The sequence below is a fragment of the Atractosteus spatula genome, chromosome 2 (genome assembly GCF_055471065.1).
Source record: "Atractosteus spatula isolate fAtrSpa1 chromosome 2, fAtrSpa1.hap1, whole genome shotgun sequence".
Lineage (NCBI taxonomy): Eukaryota > Metazoa > Chordata > Actinopteri > Semionotiformes > Lepisosteidae > Atractosteus > Atractosteus spatula.
Genome location: NC_142707.1, coordinates 74907541 through 74927007, shown reverse-complemented (window position 1 = coordinate 74927007; position 19467 = coordinate 74907541). Strand labels below are relative to the sequence as shown.

Below are 19467 nucleotides of genomic sequence, written 5' to 3'. Positions count from 1 at the left end.
TATGCCTGTATTTGAACTTTAAAATCCTGATATCCTGTTCTTCTGATATCCTTGACCTTAGACTGTGTTTTAGACAATGTTATAGTGTTATTTCTCATGGGTTTGTTATTAAAATTTGTATTCAAATGTATGTTCTGACTACAGTTTTGGTTTAAGGTCTTCCACTGTGCAGCATAGGATCTAAGTTCTTTAGCGGTTTCTAATGTGGAAACCGTAACATGTATATGATGCCTCCGACCATTTCAAGATCACCCAAAAGGTATCGTGTTTGTCCAGCAACCTCATTTAGATCGGTGAAACCAATAAAAACTGAATTTTTCAGGGAACACACCAAAGCAGCAGAGATTAAAGATTTTTCTTTAGATATTTATTCTAGAATCTAGCTAGAAATCCATATACACTTAAACCACAGAGAAGTGTTTGGGAGAAACCAAAGAAAATGAAAACTGAAGTTGAAACACAGAAAATCAAAGACCAGGTATTAAAGTGCTTATATATAAATGCTAGAAGTGTAAGAATCAAACTATATTAGATAGAAGCTTCTACTACTTTAGCAGGCAAATATGAGGCTACTGGAATCACAGATACTGTGTATGGCTAACCAAAAACTTTGAAGTTAATTGTAACATTAGTGAGAACACACTGTTCTGGAGAGAGGGGACAATATGAAGGGGACGCAGGGGGATTTAGAACTCTATTAATAATTCACTCTCAGAATCTAAAGATAGAGGGATGAAGAGAATCAGAACCTATTTGGGTTAGACAAAACTATTCCCACAGACTATAAAGCAACTATAAATCAACACTGTGTGATGAAATCATAAACAAATGTGCAAAAACAGTTTTGTAGCGCTCTTGTCGGGCGCCGTAGAGCAGGCTGAGGGTTGTAGCTGGGGGGATGGTCCTTGAGGCCGCAGAGTGACCAGTAGGCCACCCTGCTATGTAAATAGACCTAATTAGTATGTAGGTAAACAACAGCCTAGTGTTAACCTCTGTTATTGTCCCTTGTCTTGTAACCACCCTAAACCTGTGTACTGTACATGCTCCATCCACAGCCCTTGTGTGTTTAGCCCTTGTTGAGCTGAGCTTGCCTCTGTTGTCAAAAACTGGTGGATGGAGATTTAAGAAAAGGTGCTTGTGTCCCCACGTGAGTGTTGTCTTATTTTTCCTGCATGAAATGTATTTGCTACGGTTTTTTATAATAGATTTTATAGGAGAGTTTTTTTTCATACTGCCTGGGAAAAACTTCTAGGAATGTCAGTTCTCTATGAGTTTACTTTGTTACCGAAAATGTTTTGTTTGACTTCTTCATTTCTTGGATGGCCCTATGGATTACTTTTGGGATTTTTTTTCTGGTTTTGGTCTCAACTTTCTCTCTATGGCTCTGTTTATGGATTCCCTAGGCACCTTGATTTCGATTCTCCCTGGCTGCTTGTTTTCCAACTATGGCTCTGGGCTGTGTTTACTACTGTTTGTCCACTTGCCTCAGTTTGCTCACTACTTACCTGCTCTTGAATCCAGCCTTCAGCCTCAGACTGTTGCACTTTGACAAGGAATTGCAGCCTATTACACATGGAAACAGCAGTGCCTCTGAATGCAAGATATTAACCCTTTGGTCTGCATTGTTACGGAAGCATGATGGATTTGCCACATGTGAACATTTTTCTTCTTTAAACGTTTACAGTAAATGAGAGAAAAAATAATGGGAAATAAACTATGCAATACTCCAATTGACATCACCAGTACAAAACTCTAGTTACATTGAACTTGTGCTCAATGGGAGCAATAATACCATTCCAAAATATTTTTTCTCTTCTTTTAGTTCTAAGCACTATAGCTATAGAAACAAACTGGGGTGAGTGTGTGCGTACAATATTTCTGTCTGTGTGCCCTTTGATGGACTAATGTCCTGTCCAGGGTGTATCCTGCCTTGGCCAGCTGCTCTCTGTGATAGGTTCCAGCTCCCCTGCTACCCAACATCGGTTAAAGCAGTTAGAAAATGGATGAATTGAGGGACAAGGTATTTAAAAAATATATATCGGATTGGAAACAGCTTTTCCAAAGGAAATCATGGTACAAAGTGATGAGGTACTTACAGGCACATTATTCTCTGTTAAGATAGCTCAAAATGATGATGACTTGTTTTTTTGCAAATCTAAAATGTTTTTCCTGTAACAAGACATTATTTTGTCTATTTTTTGCAATTGGTTAAAAATATCACATTAATTGTTCATTCCTCAGATAACTTCATGGTCTGCCAATTTACTGTATACCTAATACACAATTCCATAGGTCTTCATTTTGAAAATGGAAAGAGTTGCCCTGGTATCAATAATCTCTGTCTATTAAAACTAATAGATAATATCTGTTTTATTTATCTGGTGTCAGAAGCTGACTTTACCCTCAGTAAATCTTATTTCCTTTGTGTGTTTGGCATTAGAAATCAACATGGTAATGCTACTGGCTCCTATGAAACACTTCACAAAAATAACTTGTACAAAAAGGAAAGTAGCTCTTTGCTCCCAGGACTATGCTAGATATGAACCTAGTAAAACACTGTAAGAGCGGGCAGGTAGGGTGTATGGACCCTGTGCAGGACTCAGGAGGGAGAGAGAGAGATCACCAATCCAAATCGCTAAGCAAAAGCGAAACAAGGAAACAAGCGAGTAGGTCTGAACACGCGTGAGACGACAAGAGAGCAACAATCCAAAATGAAAGGCAAAGTCGAAAACGAGAAGCAGGCTAGAAGATCAAATACCACAATAACCCGCACTAGAGAGCTCAAGGAAAATCTGCAATAGGGAGCAGGGAAGTGAGTAAAGAGGGAAACTAAAATAGTGACAGGAGTAAACGGTGATAGATGTATTACTTGCGGCGTGAGCGTTTGTTAAACACGGCGCACATGGGAATGCAAGACGGGACTGAGATGCATGTGGAATGTGTAACAGCACCCCCCCCCCCCCAGGGTCGACTTCATATGACGCACTAGCCAGAGTGGGATGGGTGCGAAAGAAGTCCCGAATGAGGTTTAGATCCAGGATGTCCGCTTCAGAAACCCAGGAACGTTCCTCTGGACCGTAACCCTACCACTCAATCAAATACGGGCAGGAGCCTCTACGCCATCAGGTGCCCAAGATTTTTTTACCACATACGTTTGGAACCTATCCCTGAGTCGGGGGGGAGGCGGATGTGGTTGACATCCAAAAAGTGGGGATCTGTGGTAAGGCTTCAGGAGGGACACATGGAAGGTGGGGTGAATCCCGAGGGTGGGAGTAAGGGCGAGGCGGTACGAGACGGGTGTACACGGAAGGGCCCAATGAAGGGAGGACCCAACTTGCAGGAAGGATGCTGGTGAGGAATGTTCTTAGAAGAAAGCCAGACAAATTGACCTTGACGTAGTCGGGGGAAGGGACGTCGGAGTCTATCGGCAGAGACGTCTTTAGCAAAGCGGTCCTGGCCTTCTTCCGTAGTTCCGCAAGGGGCGAAAATTATGTCGAAACAGCAGGAACATTGGAGTCAGGTATGGTGTTGGAGAAGAGTGAGGTGTAAAGAGAATTGTGGGCGTATTTAGCCCAGGGAAGAAGGGAGATCTAGTTGTCATGGGCAGCGGAGACATATGCCCTGAGGTAGGTCAGCAGGTCCTGGTTTATCCTTTCTGCCTGGCTGTTGGCTTCTGGGTGGTATCCAGAAGTGAGGGAGGAGGATGCCCCTAAGATTCAATAGAAAGCCTTCCAAAATTTGGATATGAATTATGGGCCCCTGTCCAAAACGATATCCTTAGGAATAAAAATAAAAAGGTCAGCCATCTCTCGGGACAATGGGAGGGATGGAAGAGGGACAAAATGTGCAGATTTAGAAAAACGATTGATGACCACCGTGATCGCGGTTTTACCTTGGCTTCTCTGGCGATCCGTCATGAAGTCGACAGAGAGATGAGACCAAGGGAGGGGTTGCAAGAGGCCTGCCCTCTTTTGCCGAGAGGTCTTGCTTCTAGCACAGGTGGGGCATGCCAGCATGTATTCCGTTACATTGGACTTCAGGGAAGGCCACCAGAAGTCCCCCGAGATGAATTAAATGGAACGTCGTGCACCGGGATAGGCAGCAAAGCTGGAGTCATGACCCCATTGAATAACTGCTGAACGCACAGAATCAGGAACAAACAGTCTGTCCGGGGGGCACTGGGGGGGGAACTGTGAGGTTCTGGAGCACCCGTCTCACCTAGTCTTCGATGTCCCAAAGCAAGGCTGCAAGAAACCTGTCAGGAGGCACGATGGGCACAGGGGGGTCATTTCAACCCCAAGAGAAGAGATTATATAGCCCAAAAAGTAGATCCTGGTACCATGAAAAGTACACTTCTCCAATTTGGCATAGAGGTTGTTATCAATGAGCCGGGTGAGGATTTCGCGGCCGTGAAGGATATGGTCATCAGTGTTGTGGGAAAAAATCAAAATATCGTCCAGGTAGAGCAGAACGTACTTCTGAATGATGTCTCTGAAAACATTCATAAAGCCCTGGAATACGGCAGGAGCGTTGGCCAGACCAAGGGGCATGACCTGATACTCATAATGACCAAAAATGGTAATGAAGGCTGTCTTCCACTCATCACCCTCATGGATGCGGATGAGGTTGTAGGTGCTCCGAAGATCAAGTTTGGTGAAGATGGTGCCTCCCTGAAGAGATTCCAATGCAGAGTTAATGAGGGCAAGGGTATACTGATTCTTGATTGTGATCTCATTCAGACCCCTATAGTCAATACAGGGCCGCAGGGATCCATCCTTCTCAACAAAAAAAAATCCTGCGCAGGCCGGAGAGGTAGAAGGGCAGATAAAGCAGGATCTTAAAGAATCCTGGATGTACTGTAGGATTCCAGGGCGTCAGATTCTTTCAGGAATAAGAATCTAGATTCTTCCTCCTGGGGGCAGGGTTCCATGCCGCAACTCGATGGGACAGCCAGATGGCGATGAGGAGGCAAGGAGAGTGCTCTTTGCTTGCTGAAGGCGAGGTGCAGGTCAGAGTATGCGGAAGGGATCCTGATGGCTTCGTCCTGGGAGATGTGGGCAGAGGAAAGTCTGAGAGGCAGCTGGATACAATGATGACGACAATGGGGTCCCCAGGTCAGAAGTTCACCATCGGACCAGGAAATATGGGGGTTGTGCCTTTTCAACAAAGGGTATCCAAGAACCAGAGGATGGGAAGGAGAGTGGAGGAGGAATTGGATGCTCTCGGTGTGCAGGGCGCCGATGCAAAGTGTAAGGGGGATGGTTTGCCATTCAACAAGAGCCAGAGGGGATCCATCAAGGGTGAGGAGGCAGATAGGGGGTGAAACGGGAAGAAGTGGAATGTTCCAGGTAGCAGCGAGTCCAGAGTCTATGAAGTTTTCCTCGGCACCTGAATCGACAAAAGCCAGAAGAGATTCTTGAAGCTCATCCCAGAAAACGAGTGCGGTCAAAAAAAGACCGGAGGAGGGAAGGACACTGACCTTAGCGGAGGGCGGGGAAGTACGGGGGGCAGACAGGGCATGAGGCTCGGAGATGGTCTGATGCCCCACAATAAAGTGCTGTTGACCGTGGTGTCATGGCTGCACCTGTGTGAGGTGACCGGTGTGTGGTACAGAGGGGATTGTCCGAATACGTGTTTCCCTGTGTGCTTACATGTCAAGCACACAGGGAAACATATACGTATACAGTATAAGCACATTCCCAGTGTGTTTACACTGTATACTTACATGTCTATTATTCAGTTATGTAATGATTCCATATAAAATATTTTTGCATTTTTATTTTGACTTAAACCAACAAGTTTCAATTTGTTGAAAATTGTTCTTAAAAATCACTCCCAAAACCAAGGAATGAAAACAATGTTTATCATTCACTGTAAATAGTATACAACATACAGGTATAGTTGTTGTGTCAAAAAAAATACAGTGGCCCTGAAGTGCAAAAGGCAAGCAAATATAAAAATGTGAAAATATCAACTGTGACACAAACTAAAAACTATGGACATGAAAATTCAAAAGATGTTGTACAGATCCAGCCATTCACAATGCACAGCACATAACGCAGCATAATGGGTTACACATACCACATTGCACTGTTCTTTTTTTTAATATTCTGTTGCAGGACTGTTCTACATTGTAAAACCACCAGGTGGCACAGTGAATGCTTAATCTGGCGTTTGTAAGTATTTGGCTGTCACGTAAAAATGTGTGGTTTTGAATCCTGGTCAACGCATAGCCCCATAGGGACAATCTTTTTCCAATTATAGAATTTAATTTGTATTCTGTTTCGGCTTTTTCTAATTTTACATTATATATTACAGTATGTTAAATATTAAATTAATATTAATTAATAAAGTAGGGCTGTTTTACAAAACAAATTACTCAGATATATATAATAGTTTATTATTATAGCTTGTTATGAACGTGATGTGCTTTTTTCAGGTTTACATCTCCATTAAAATTTTGTTAATGCTTATTTCAGCAACAAGTAATTACAAAGCAATTTTCTTTACATTTTGATTTTTGAAAAATATATTTCACACCTACTGTACTGTAGGGGCTTGAAACCATATGGTATCATACTGTATTTACTGTATATGCAGTATATTTATTCAGTATGCCGACCACACTACAGTTCACTGTAGACTATTGTTTCGGCATATCTGTGGATATAAATTCATGTGATTCGCATGTGTAGCACATTGGGACTTGAAGTCTTTGTTCTGATATTCAAATCATATGGCTGCCTTGAACCATACTGTAAGTTCCTGGTTTTGGCTCTGGTTTGTTGTGAATTTCTTATAATACATGGCTTCCTGTCAGATGAGTAAAAATACTGCATTACTTTAACACGAAAATGTTTTAGAGAATTTGCTTTGAATTGCTCTCGTACAAGCTTACAGTATGTTAAACAGTAACAAATTATAGATACAGTATAATTTAGACTGAGCTGCAAGATGCTACAGTATCCCCCAGTTCTAGTTATCCCCTTGATAAAACAGGAAAAAATATTATTATAATAATAATTGGATAATGTATTTCAAATAAATTCAAAACATTATAGATTTCGTACTAGCATTGTAGACAGCAAAGTCATATTTGCCATGCAGTGTATATAATTAATTGAATTCCATAGAATACAAGGGTCACAATTAATTACACCTTCAAGTTTTCCTTTTCACCAAAATCAAAGCCATAATAAAATTCTGCTCGTTGGGAGCTGAATGGAAACATTGTTTGAAAGTTTCTATTTTCTCTGCAGAATAACAGAAGGTACAGTAACACACTGTAGATAATCAGTAGTAGCAGCGCATCATCATGGTTAAGTTCAGAGAGCTCTCTAAAGACTGCAGGCAAATGGTCATTGACCTCAAGAAGCTGGAGAATATTTCCCACTCTAGTGTTCCTTAATAAGGAATTTAAGACTACTGATATAATGACAATAAGGAAATGATGCAAGTGTGTCTTGAAACCATGGGCTGTGGGATAAGTGGCTGGAAGGCAAGAGTGGATCTTCATTTGTCCAGAATCTATGGATCAAACCTCTGTGTGCATAAAATGACAAGCATAGTTTTAATACTGTTACACATTACTATCACTTGACAGAAACGGCCCTGTGTGTCACGGCTAGAACTTTCTGTTAACTACTACAAAAGCTCTCTTTATTTAATTCAGGGTGCTAGTATGAGTAATGGCTTTATTAGTATTTATTTTGATATCTGTGAACAGCAGGTGAGCTCATATGACTCTCTTGAAGTAAACCAGTTTGAGTGTTCTTAAAATGTGTGTAAATCTAAATATAATCATAATCCATTCCATGAATGCTGGACTCATGCAATGCAAAACACATCAGAAACAGAGAATTTAATTACCAAACACTAATAGAAGAGAGAAATTGCAAACACTCAGTAAAATGTAATATAAAAACTATGAACAAATAGAGAACTATATGGACATGCTACAAGAGCTACCCACAAATTGGGCTTTTGTACTATTGGACGGAGATGTAAAACATGATTTTTACTTTTTAAATTTAATTTAATTTTTTATTTAAGCAGATTATGTCAATTGAGAACAGATTTACAAGCCCAGAGTAATGCATTTCAGCTAGACAATCCCACATCCACCAGGAAGGCTTCCCTAAACTGAATTTTAACTTAATTTTAAAAAGAAAACTGATGTGCTGATTGTGAGAGTGTTCTAGCTATGAAACTGCAGACATCGCTTCATAAGAAGATAAAATAAAAATGAGAGAAAGCCATTTGACCCATTCAGCCTGTTTTGTCATAGTTAATTCATCCAAAAATCTCATCCAGCTCTTTTTTGAAAGAAAACAGGGCATGTTAATACAGTCCATTCGAGTTTTTGATTTTTAAAAAATAACTTATATTGTGAGGCCATGTAGAAATATGCCTCACTAGGTGTGGTTTTTCTTGTGGTCCCTACCTTGCTTTTTTTAAGTTTCCCCTACCCAAGATGGTGATGCTGGTCGACAAGATAGCAGCAATCACAGGAGCTGGATCAGCTGCACATCCTGCTCTAGTCAGGATAAATGGAGACAGTGATGACCAGGAGCGGAGTCCATGGACAAACTATGCCAGATTGCCCCATTCTCTGCCTGGTGCAGGCTGCATTAGTCTCACACTTGTGTCAGCTATTCTAGCAGCAAGTCCTAAATATAAGTAACATTCATTTAATAACTGAAAAAGAAAAACACATTTTTCAATACATTATCCTGATATATCCTTACAGGACACCCCTCCGGTATGTACTACCCTTTGCAAGGATCTTGAGGCTATAACTGGAGATGTTCTTTCAATTTCAGATTTATAAGAATCCATATATGGTCTCCTGAGTGTTTCAATGATTGATAAAGGTGACATTTTTTTCTTGCAACAAAAGTGGTATAATTTTAGATATTTTCAGTTTCTACCCTGCAATGTAATGCATGCTATAGATGAAAATAGGTCACTAAGCCTATCTGTGTTTTCTTAATTTAGGAATAAAAAAGAATACACATCCAAAGTCAAGCTAATTATTTATATTACAGTATCCAAAGTCCTACGGCTAATTTGAGGTGAGGTACATCCTTCACTGACAGTATCACATGCTTACAAGCATCCAGGAAAGGGGTTTCCTGTGTCACTAAGACTGGCCAGGCTGACTTATTCTAACCAACACTTGGTAGCAGTGTTGCAGTCAGTTGTGTGCCTCTACTTGGGGAATCCCAGCTACAGTCAGAGAACAATATGACAGAGTCTCTAACCTGTGAGCTACACCTGCACTCGGTCAAGTAACTTTACACATTAAGTCACTCAGGAGGCCCTGGGTTGTTGTACTGCGGGTAGTTTATAAATCCAAACTTGTATTGAGTGTCTCCAAGAACAGGCTTCTACAACATATTCGGCCAGTTTCTTTGACACTTTCAACTTTGTGTTACCTACTTTTAGCCCAGAAGGCACTTGCTTCCAATTTAAACTTCAGAAGTAGGATCAGAAATGTCACATTCCCCCTCAAGAGGGATGGAGCCAGGAGGAAACCGCTGCAAGAGTGAAGATGGGGTTTAAGGAGGGAAGCTATAAAAGATGTGTGCAGCACCATGTGCAGCCAGAAAACATTTATTCATAGGGGAGCTGAAGTGTGATGTTAGAATTTGACCTCCCTCTCAAACCTCTGTCAAATAAAACCAACTGTAACAGTTTGGTTAAATAATAAGTATTGACAAAATGAGCTGATGAATATTAAGGGATAGTGTACTTAATACTTTAGTATTGACTTGCCTGGAGGAGGAAATTACAGCACTGGTCAAAGACTGGCCAGATAAAGATCAGCAATATCAAAACTCCTGGAAAGGTCAAACCACAGAGGCAGATTTAGAAAATGGAGGAAGTTTCACAGGAACCGAGTGTACTGTGTGTGCAGCAAGGTATAAACGATACGTGTACAAGATGCAGGCTTGAGGTTGTTAAAATGAGTAGATTTAGAAATGCAGTTTTTCAGAGAAAGACTGATGGTGAATTAAGTGAATGACAAGTAGATGAGGGTGAAAGAAATGGGAGTCAGCGAACAGGTGTTAGCTGTAGCAGCTAACAATACTATTAGCAGTGACTAGGCAAGGACCGGAACTGTGGTGACCTGGAAGAGTAGCTTGCCACGAAAGTAAAAATAGAGCTAACACTTGCTGAAATCTGCTAGATGGAAATGGATGAGGATGTATTCCAAGTGAAACCTCCAAAAGAAGAAGAAATATCAGATTTCTGATGAGCCGAGGGCAGATACCACACCAAAAGGACGCCAACCAAGGGAGGGCATAAAGGGAGTGAAAGGAATATACATACACAAGGGAGCAGAAGTGTGACATTAAAATTGACTTCCTCCCGAATGTATGTTAAGTAATACCATTTGTGTCCTTATTTATCTGAGCTTGTAGAAGCACTTTGGATTACCTTTCTCAGTAATGTTCAGGATTGAGCTCCTCTGGAGGTTATAGCTTTAGCTGAAGCTTTTGATGAGTCACTGAATGTGTCACCTTAATGTGTCACCCTAATAATGTTAGCAGCCATCAGGCAAGGACCCATAAGACGGATTATCATCATAGATGAACTGAACAGCTGAACTGCTGTATTTTACTATGAAGAGCACTCTTGAGAAATGTTGACCAGACAAGCAAGTCAATATTAACGATGGCCCAATAATACCACTGATACAGTAGTTGCTATACAGCTTAAATGGAGGAAGAAGACCACTGTCCTTGTGCACTGTCTATGCCAGAGTATTTACATTGTATTGTCATTAACATGCTTCTGGTTATAGAACATAAGAAAGTTTACAATCTGCTGTAGCTCATTTGGTAGCTACCTGTAGTAGTTAACTGTTCCAGTGAGCCTAAATGTGTACTGTAGAATAAGTATAACATTATATCTCAATTTTAAACTTAAACAAGGGGGTTATATTTTAAAGTTTCTCATTACACTTAAAACCTCACACTAATGTTTAAACAGATGACGCAATTTTACATTAAAATGAATATTAAAAAATAAATGTTAATATGTCAAAAGGCAGATTATATGATAATAACCCCAGAGGCTATACTTAAATGAATAGGTTTTCTGTATTAACACAACTGAAATTTACACTTTAAGTTTGTATTCTAGAATAAATCAGAATGTCAACAAATATGATAATTAACTGAGTGTTTTACTATATCAACCAATTAATAATCCACCAAGTCTTATATAATGTAAATACTTATACATTCATTAAAAAAACAATAATCAAACTTAAATATACAAAGAATTGGGAAAATTTTAAAAAACACCAAGTAAACAATGGCACATTTCAAATTTTAAGAATACTGTAAGAGTCAATGGGCGACAAAACAAGTCATTAAAATCCATCCATTTTATAACCTTTCTTCCAATTCAGGGTCGTGGGGGAGCCGAAGCCTATATTTAAGTACATAATGAATAAAAAAAAATAAAACACTATATACCTGTATATATTTTTTGATTTTTTGTCCATAAATGACATGTTGAGAGTGTTTCCTTTACAATAATGACAAAAGGCTCTTCCATGTTTCTATTCACATTTTATATGCAGCTCATCCCCATTTCTGATTAGCACAACAGTGGTATCATTAAATAAATAAATAACGGTAAAAGAGTACAAAAGATAGATTCTGAATACACTGCTTTTGTTCACTGCAGACCTTACTAATACATTGCTTTTCTTACAATTGAATACAGTCTATCAATACCTCTGAAGATGACTGTCATACTTATTATACATGGGCTCCATCTGTATTATACTGTACATTGACAGAGCAATGTCAATTCACATAGTATGAAAAGCCAATAGTGCACATATAATATTTCATCACAATATTTCTAATTGTGAAAACTGCCCAATCCACCCAGTGACATATTGTTTTATGCATTTTAATATTTATCCATGTTTTGTGAAATTTTCACCCAGCTATCGAAAACTCAAAAAGCTCAGAGAAAATCATATCTAAAATGTGACAAAAGAGGTGACGATCATTAAAATGCATCAGACCATTTCCATGAATTTCATTAAAACATTTTCTGCCTTTATGCTAAGAAAATACATTCAGACTTTGTGAAAATCTCTTCTAAGCATCCAAGGGTGCCACCAGGGGGTACTTTTCAAAAGCCAGTGTGTCTTAAAACCATTTAACGAAACAAGAAAACTGTAGCCTAAAAATATACATCATGACGCTGAAACATCTGTAGTAAAATCACGGCAGCATTTTCATCTAAAATTGGATAATGGTGTATGATATTTACTATAAAAGGTACACCAAATACTGTATGTCTGAGGAGCTTGCTGGTCAGGTTTATCAGGACCAGAATCTAATCTTGTCATTTTCTTATTTTCTATAAACAAAGGACACAGTCATCCTTCAGCTGAAAAAACATTCATATGTGATTTTGTGGAATTAACATCAGAATCCGAAAAAACTACATTTGAAAGGGAAGACAAAGTCAGATGATGATCCTTAGTGTACAAATATGGCAGACAGAAGAGCTTGGAGGCTTTTATAAAAGCTTCTGTGCAATTCCCTTGAGTTTATGTGCATTCAGTTTGCATGGAATTCATTTTCATCAGAGAAGAGTCTTTGTGCTTCAGCTCAATCAGAACCCTCATAGGAGACGCAGAAGTGCAAAAAGGGTTTCTGCAGTTAAAGCTCATTGTAGGAATTCTCTGCAGTTTTGAACATCAGAATAGAGTTGTAGATTTTCAAGGCAGGTCCGAGTTTAATGCTCAGTATCTTCACCAGGTCCACCTGTGTGAGCAGTAGAAAGGCCTCACCATCAATTTGCTGAGGGAAAGATGAGAAGGCAGTTAAGATAAAACAAACAAGCCCAGTTGGATCAGTGTGTACTGAGACATTCAACTTGTTCAGCACATGGATAATTATACCATATTCATGTTACAATTTCTGCAGAATCTAAAAATAGCTCCTACATATCCACAATGACTGGGATGTACAATATAATCATTTCCTTTCAAGAGCTGCCCTGAAATGCACATAAAGACTTTTTCTTTAGCAGATTTGTAGTGTTATTTTTAATGTATTAATTTTAGTAAAACACATGCCCTTAATTCCTACAGTCGTTTAGTTCTGCCTCTTAATGGATAAAAAATTACAAGACTACAGCACAAGTTATTGTTCTCTATTCATTTTACATCTCTTCAACAAGTTGCACTATATCATTATCACATTTAAATTTCCACAACACTGCTAACTGTCACATCAGCAGAGTGAAACTCATCAGAAGATTTCAATATGATTACAATGACATGTAGTACAGTAGATCTCACGCAGTATAAAGCAATCCACTGTGCATTAGGCCCTAGAAATGTCTCCTATATTTTTGTCTCTTTCCCTTCCCTTGTCCACCTCTTTTTTGTTGTCACCCAGCAGCCCGTTCTGCTCTGTCTGAAATGCAGACCACATTGTGTCCAATCTTTTCGGTCATGGCCCTTGTCTGCATTGCACCCACACCGTGGTCCCCAATCCTCCAGGTGTACAGGCTGCAGCTCAGACCACAAAGCCTATGGGTTCCCCTCTCTGCCAGCATCCTACATGGGACTGTGTTGGCCCCTATCATACCGCTCCACCCACGGCCTCAGCCCACCTGCCCAGTGTCCTCGATACATGTCTATGGAAGAAATGCAGCATCCTGTCTTCACAAAATGTCTCCATTTCCCCTTTTGAATTTCTCACATTCTTTCTAAACTGTGGAAGTCAACATCCAGATACACTAATTCCTCCCTGTTTCAGCAGCCCCTTTGTCAGCCTTGCCCCCTATTCTGGAGAGCAATGGACACAAACTGTCCACTCTCACACTTTGGCTTGGAAATGTTGCAAAGGCTTCCACTGGATCATTTACAGTATATCCTCTTTTCATCATTTGACCTACTACATCTTCCTTCTTATTCTGTTTCATCATTACTTTGAAACATACTTTCCATCAGCATTATGGGGTCCCAATAACTTATTTTGGGAGCTCTGACAGTCAGGTTAGTTAAACAAATAAAGCAAACAAGTTCAAATCCATTACTATTTACTCCATCTTAAGTAGGGTTTGACTGAATTAGTAAGAAAAAGCTAAATGTGATTGGAATGCTTTCCAAGGATATTTATCAGAAAACCTTTCAATGTATAAATATAGGAGTTGGCAGGCACTGTCATGGCATGTTGTCATGTGAACGAATTTTCAGACATGCAATGGTCAGGACAAGTGCCAATTCTTACTCTACAAGCACAAGGTATCTTTCTTGGCTTAGTATGATGCACCAAGAAGGTTGAATAACCCATTCTGAACTTTATTTCAGCATAATTTTGTATTGGATTTTTTTTTTATAGCCAGCGTGCTGTATGCTGTGCAAGGTATTTATTCAAACTCCATCCTACTACACTGCACTGCCTGTAGAAAAGAAATGCACTGAAAAAATCAGAAATAGGGCTTATTGGGAACATACAGCAATAGTATTTTGTGAATGTCTACCAAGATGTTCAGAAAGCTGTTATACATTGTTCATAAAGCGTGACTATTAAAATGCCACAGAGAAATGACACCACAATCTGTGCGGTTATTCACATAACAAGGACAGTAACTGAGATAAAACCATCAGGGACAGACAGGAGAGCACTTAACAACATGCTGGCTCGATGTGTAGGAAATAAAATGACAATCAAGTCCAAGTCCTTACTACTGCAAGGAAAAGCACCACAAAAGGAACATATTTATGATGTTATTTTTTTTTTTACAATACTGTCCAAGAATACAGACGATTTTAAGAGAAACCTGGCACAATGACCCTCATTAGAACCATTTTAACCATTTCACCACTTTCAAACTGCTTTACACTTCATAAAAAATCTTTTAAACTGCTCTACACTTAAAATAATCCTTCTCACTGTGGAATGCAAAGAAAAGATGAGTTAATGAATTAATGTTAGTATGAGATACCCATAGCAGATTGCATCCCAGCTGTTAATAATGACAGCTGCTGTTGTTCCAGCCCCATTGTTAGGAACTATTCCCTTTTAAAACTGACAGATTCTTTTTCTTTAGGGTTTTACATATGTTTAAATTGGTTACAGGCCTTTAAAAATGTTGTCTTTTTTGGTCCTAATTAAAGTTGCAATGCAGCGCTGAAATAATCCTGAAGAGCAGGGGATTCATGATTTGCCTGCAGGCTGTGAGTGACATTCAAACAAGATTCTGTTTCAAAGCAAATAGAAAGAAACCTTGATCCATACCGTAAGCTCAAACATATCTTTTAGGATCTAAGCAAATATTTTCAGGATTAAATATATTTAATTTTAAAGCTGATCACTTGGATACCAAATTAGTTGTTTATATCACTTCTATGATCTGTTGATTATTTATTCCTTTAAAAAAGTAGTATCATCCCATCGTTCAGGAATTTAACTTTCTTTAAATATGTCTTATGTTAGGATTGTTTAAAACGCACAGAGATAACAACTTTGCAACAAATAAGCAAAGAAAGGATGAAGACACTCTTATTGTAATAAAAACCTATCTGCTCCAAAGCTAACTTTAAACAACATTACACATGCTAGAGTGAATATTTTATAATCCACATTTAACAAAGCTACAGGTATCCAACTATTGAGAGTGCATCTGCACTGGGTTTAGGAATTAGAGTTATAAGGCCTTGTTTTAATTGGAGCTCTAATTTACCATCTTCTTGAACCTTCATTAAATATGTCAAATAATGGATCTTTAATTAGGTTTAGAGATTTTCCCAAAGCTGGAAATAAAATTGTACCATTAGAACAAAACTGGAAATAAAATTGTACCATTAGATATATATAACACATTATAGCTTAATTTAGGAAAACAATGATTTATACCATATTATGTACAATCAGCTTACATATTCAGAGATTTACTCTGGGTTATTACAAATTGCATATTTCATTTTGAGAAGAGATATCGAGATTGTGTTTTGCTTGTTGTATGTGATCTAAATGGCTAGAGGAAGGGAAAATATTTACGCACCTTTGGGTAATTTCTAATGTTATCTAATTATCTTAGTCAAAATAATTTATTTATTAAATAGTGAATCTCTCATCCTAGCGTTAATCCCGCATCAGCGGGGTCCGCTTGTCAGCCCACCTGTCTCCATTTGGTGGTTTGAACCAAATCTTTGGGCTGACGTTGCCATTAAATGCGACTGAGAATACTCCAACCGGCTCATAGAGGGGGATTATTAGGAGAGGCATATGAAATTTGGCCAGGACACCAGGGTTATACCCCTACTCTTTTCAAGAAACACCCTGGGATTTTTAATGATCACAGAGAGTCAGGACCTCAGTTTTACATCTCATCTGAAAGACGGCGCTTGTTTACAGTATAGCGTCACTATACTGGGGCACTAGGACCCACATGGATTGCAGGGTGAGCACCCCCTGCTGGCCTCACTAACACCTCTTCCAGCAGCAACCTTAGTTTTTCCCAGGAGGTCTCCCATCCAGGTACTGACCAGGCTCACACCTGCTTAGCTTCAGTGGGCTGCCAGTTGTGAGTTGCAGGGTGACATGGCTGCTGGCTATTTTATTAAATAGTGAATAATAGTTTATTATAATTAAATAGTTTATGCATTATTATTATACATTATAATTTATTCAGAACCCATTCTTTGTTCTTTGCTTTACTGAAAAGTTAATTTACTGGGTTACAACTTAAATACACCAATCTTTCTAAATCACCAATGCTTTTATCATTAAAAACGTCACCTGCTAATTTCAATATGGTCATTAAAATTTGCATAATTTCCAAGTAAAACATTTTATTTTGCTTGTCTTTGAAAACCACTGAACACAAATCAATTCATTTAAGACTGGATAAAAATGCACATATATATGAATTCCTGTTCGTATATCACAAAATATACATAGAAACAAGATATACTGTAAATCTATCTGTGATTAAAAAAGTTTAATTTCTCATCAAATACAGTAATGTACAGATTTCTAATAGTATATGTTTTTGGTTTAATGTGCTTTATACTGTATACAGTATACATACCATTGCTTAACTTGGTCATGGTCAGCAACAGGCAAACCGATGGGAGTGTTTGAGATAATATAAGCATTTCATTGCACTTGTGCATATGACAAATAAACCGAACTGAATTGTGTTTATGCTAGGGGATGAGGAGCATCTCTTGAGTGACACACAGGCAGATGGGCAATCTCAGTCTCAGAGTTCTTCCAGTTCTCCCATGGTTTCACACTTGCTAAATTAGTCAATGCAACGTCTTTGACTAAAGGCTGTAACACATGCTTTGTGACAGGGTTGCTCTTATGAGAGTAAAACCTGTCTCTAAATGTTTAGTAAAATTACCCATTGGGACTTGTGGAGTAGATCTTATTCACAAAGGTGATTTCAAGGCTGGCTTCCATTTAGAGGATTAAGCCTTCCCAGTCTGAAAGGGCGTTGGATGTCGTCCTGTATAATTCTTAGAGAAGAAGGAATCTCATTTGTGGGGCTGACTTCAATGACTTAAATAATTAACCAACTGTTCCTTACTTCTGAGTCTGAATGCAAATGTTCATTTAGAATGAATGTAATGCAATAGAATAGGAACACTTTTATATTGGTGCACTAGATCCAGACACTTGTGTTTTAGTATAATTCCCACACGGGTTATCTCTTTTCCCCATTTCCTCACATGGAGATTCCTGGAGAACAATCCTCTTGCTAACTTTTAAGCAGGACATCTGGTGACTTTTAAGGAGAACTGCAGCGCTCTTTTTAGCCACCCTGTCACAGATTATAATGTATAAAATCTAAAATAAAATTAATTAAGCATTAAAGTAAATCTACAGAGTGAAAAATCTTAGAAAGACTAACTTAATCATAAAACATAGGTGACAAGTTTTAACATTAAATAAACTTAAATAAAATATCTACACTTTCTAAACTGTTAAAAACCCTAAATATAGTTAAACTCCCTCCACTTTTTCCTTCAATTTTTACATCAAATTGTGAAACGGAAACACACAATTGTATGAATATATTACATTAATTTATGAGTGTAACTGTTTTTATGTGACTTTATCCCTCTGATTGGGAGTGAACCCAGAAATGCTTTATCACCTGTTTACAGGTGTTTTTATTGGGAATTATTTTCAGTGTACAGTATGTTGTATGAGGCATTATCAGGAGCATGTCTGCCGTGTAAATTAAACACCACCTGTAAGTCAGAAGAAGAGAGTGGAAGGAGAGATGTAAAAACACAATGTGCAAGAGAGTAGGCTAGAAACAGGACTTTTCTACATAGGTAAGTGGAAATGGCCAATGGCTTTACCTCCTATGAAATTTTATTAAAACACCAGAACTGAAAACCAAGCACCATGAACTCAACCATGACTAGATTAATGTCACTCCATTGTGACATTTCTGTTAGCACTAATGTTAATACCCCTAATATTCAGTGAATCAATGAGAATTTTACTCAAATGTAAAATCCATTGGTCAGTAGAACAAAAATTAAAAAAAAAAGATATGATAGAAAAAATTACCTTTTGAACACCCTCAGTTTTCGGATTACAGAATAAGAGGCATTGTGTCATGGCTTTGATGTTTTTTTAAATGAACACCTCACATTCCAATATGAAAGGATAAAAACACAAATGCTTTTAGTTACATTATTCAAACCAGCATTTTTGATTATTAAGTGTTCTTGCTATCAATTCTTCTTTCACTGATCATTTTGAAAGGGGTGCATGACAACATTTTCATTCCTTCTTTACCCAATGTTTCCCACTTCTTTCCTGCACCATTATCCTCAGGAAAGAGACCCCTAGTGATATGTGGATGATTATCCTTCAAAGAAATCACTATTCTTGTCCTCTCGAGTTCTCGGTAGAAGCTCATGGAAAATTGCACAAATGATCGGACAGGGTTTGTAGTATTCACTTATTTTGCCAAAGCAGTGAACAGTGTCCTTCATTTTCTGGTTTCTCTTCTAGTTCGTTGAAGGTAAGGGCTTTCAGTTACAATACTTGAATTCTTCATTGACTGTTTTTTTTATCCGTGTGTTGTACATAACCGCTTGAGTCACTGAGCGTTTTTTCATGGCATTACTGTTATCCACTGGTAATGTAATGAAATAACTTTACTGTTGTCATTTATAAAGTGACTACCATTACCATTTTAGAATTAGGTTTTGGTTATTTTTCATTTTTAAAATAAAGTTAAAGCCGTAAAAAACACAAAAAACCTCAGTCTCTCCTGTAGATAATCACATAAACATCCATGAGGGGAGGTGTTCTACCCTGTTTGGGTATCAGGAGGATGGTGTGACCTTCTGTAACAGGCTTTCTCCCTGTTACACTAGCATCTCCAGTGATCTCCAGAAATACAGTATGCTCCAGCTCCTCCTTGAGCAATTACTTCAGCAAG

General features: G+C 38.5%; 1 protein-coding gene across 2 annotated transcripts in view; it reads right to left on the bottom strand.

The window, feature by feature from the left end:
• Nucleotides 1–11565: 11565 nt before the first annotated feature.
• l3mbtl3 (L3MBTL histone methyl-lysine binding protein 3) overlaps nt 11566–19467 on the bottom strand; it is a 64509-nt gene continuing 56607 nt past the window's right edge. For both annotated transcript variants that reach the window (XM_088909580.1, XM_088909581.1), the window contains exon 22: nt 11566–12839. In XM_088909580.1, coding sequence (XP_088765706.1) covers nt 12699–12839 — 141 coding nt within the window. In that variant the 3' untranslated portion in view covers nt 11566–12698. The remainder of the gene's footprint in view (nt 12840–19467) is intronic.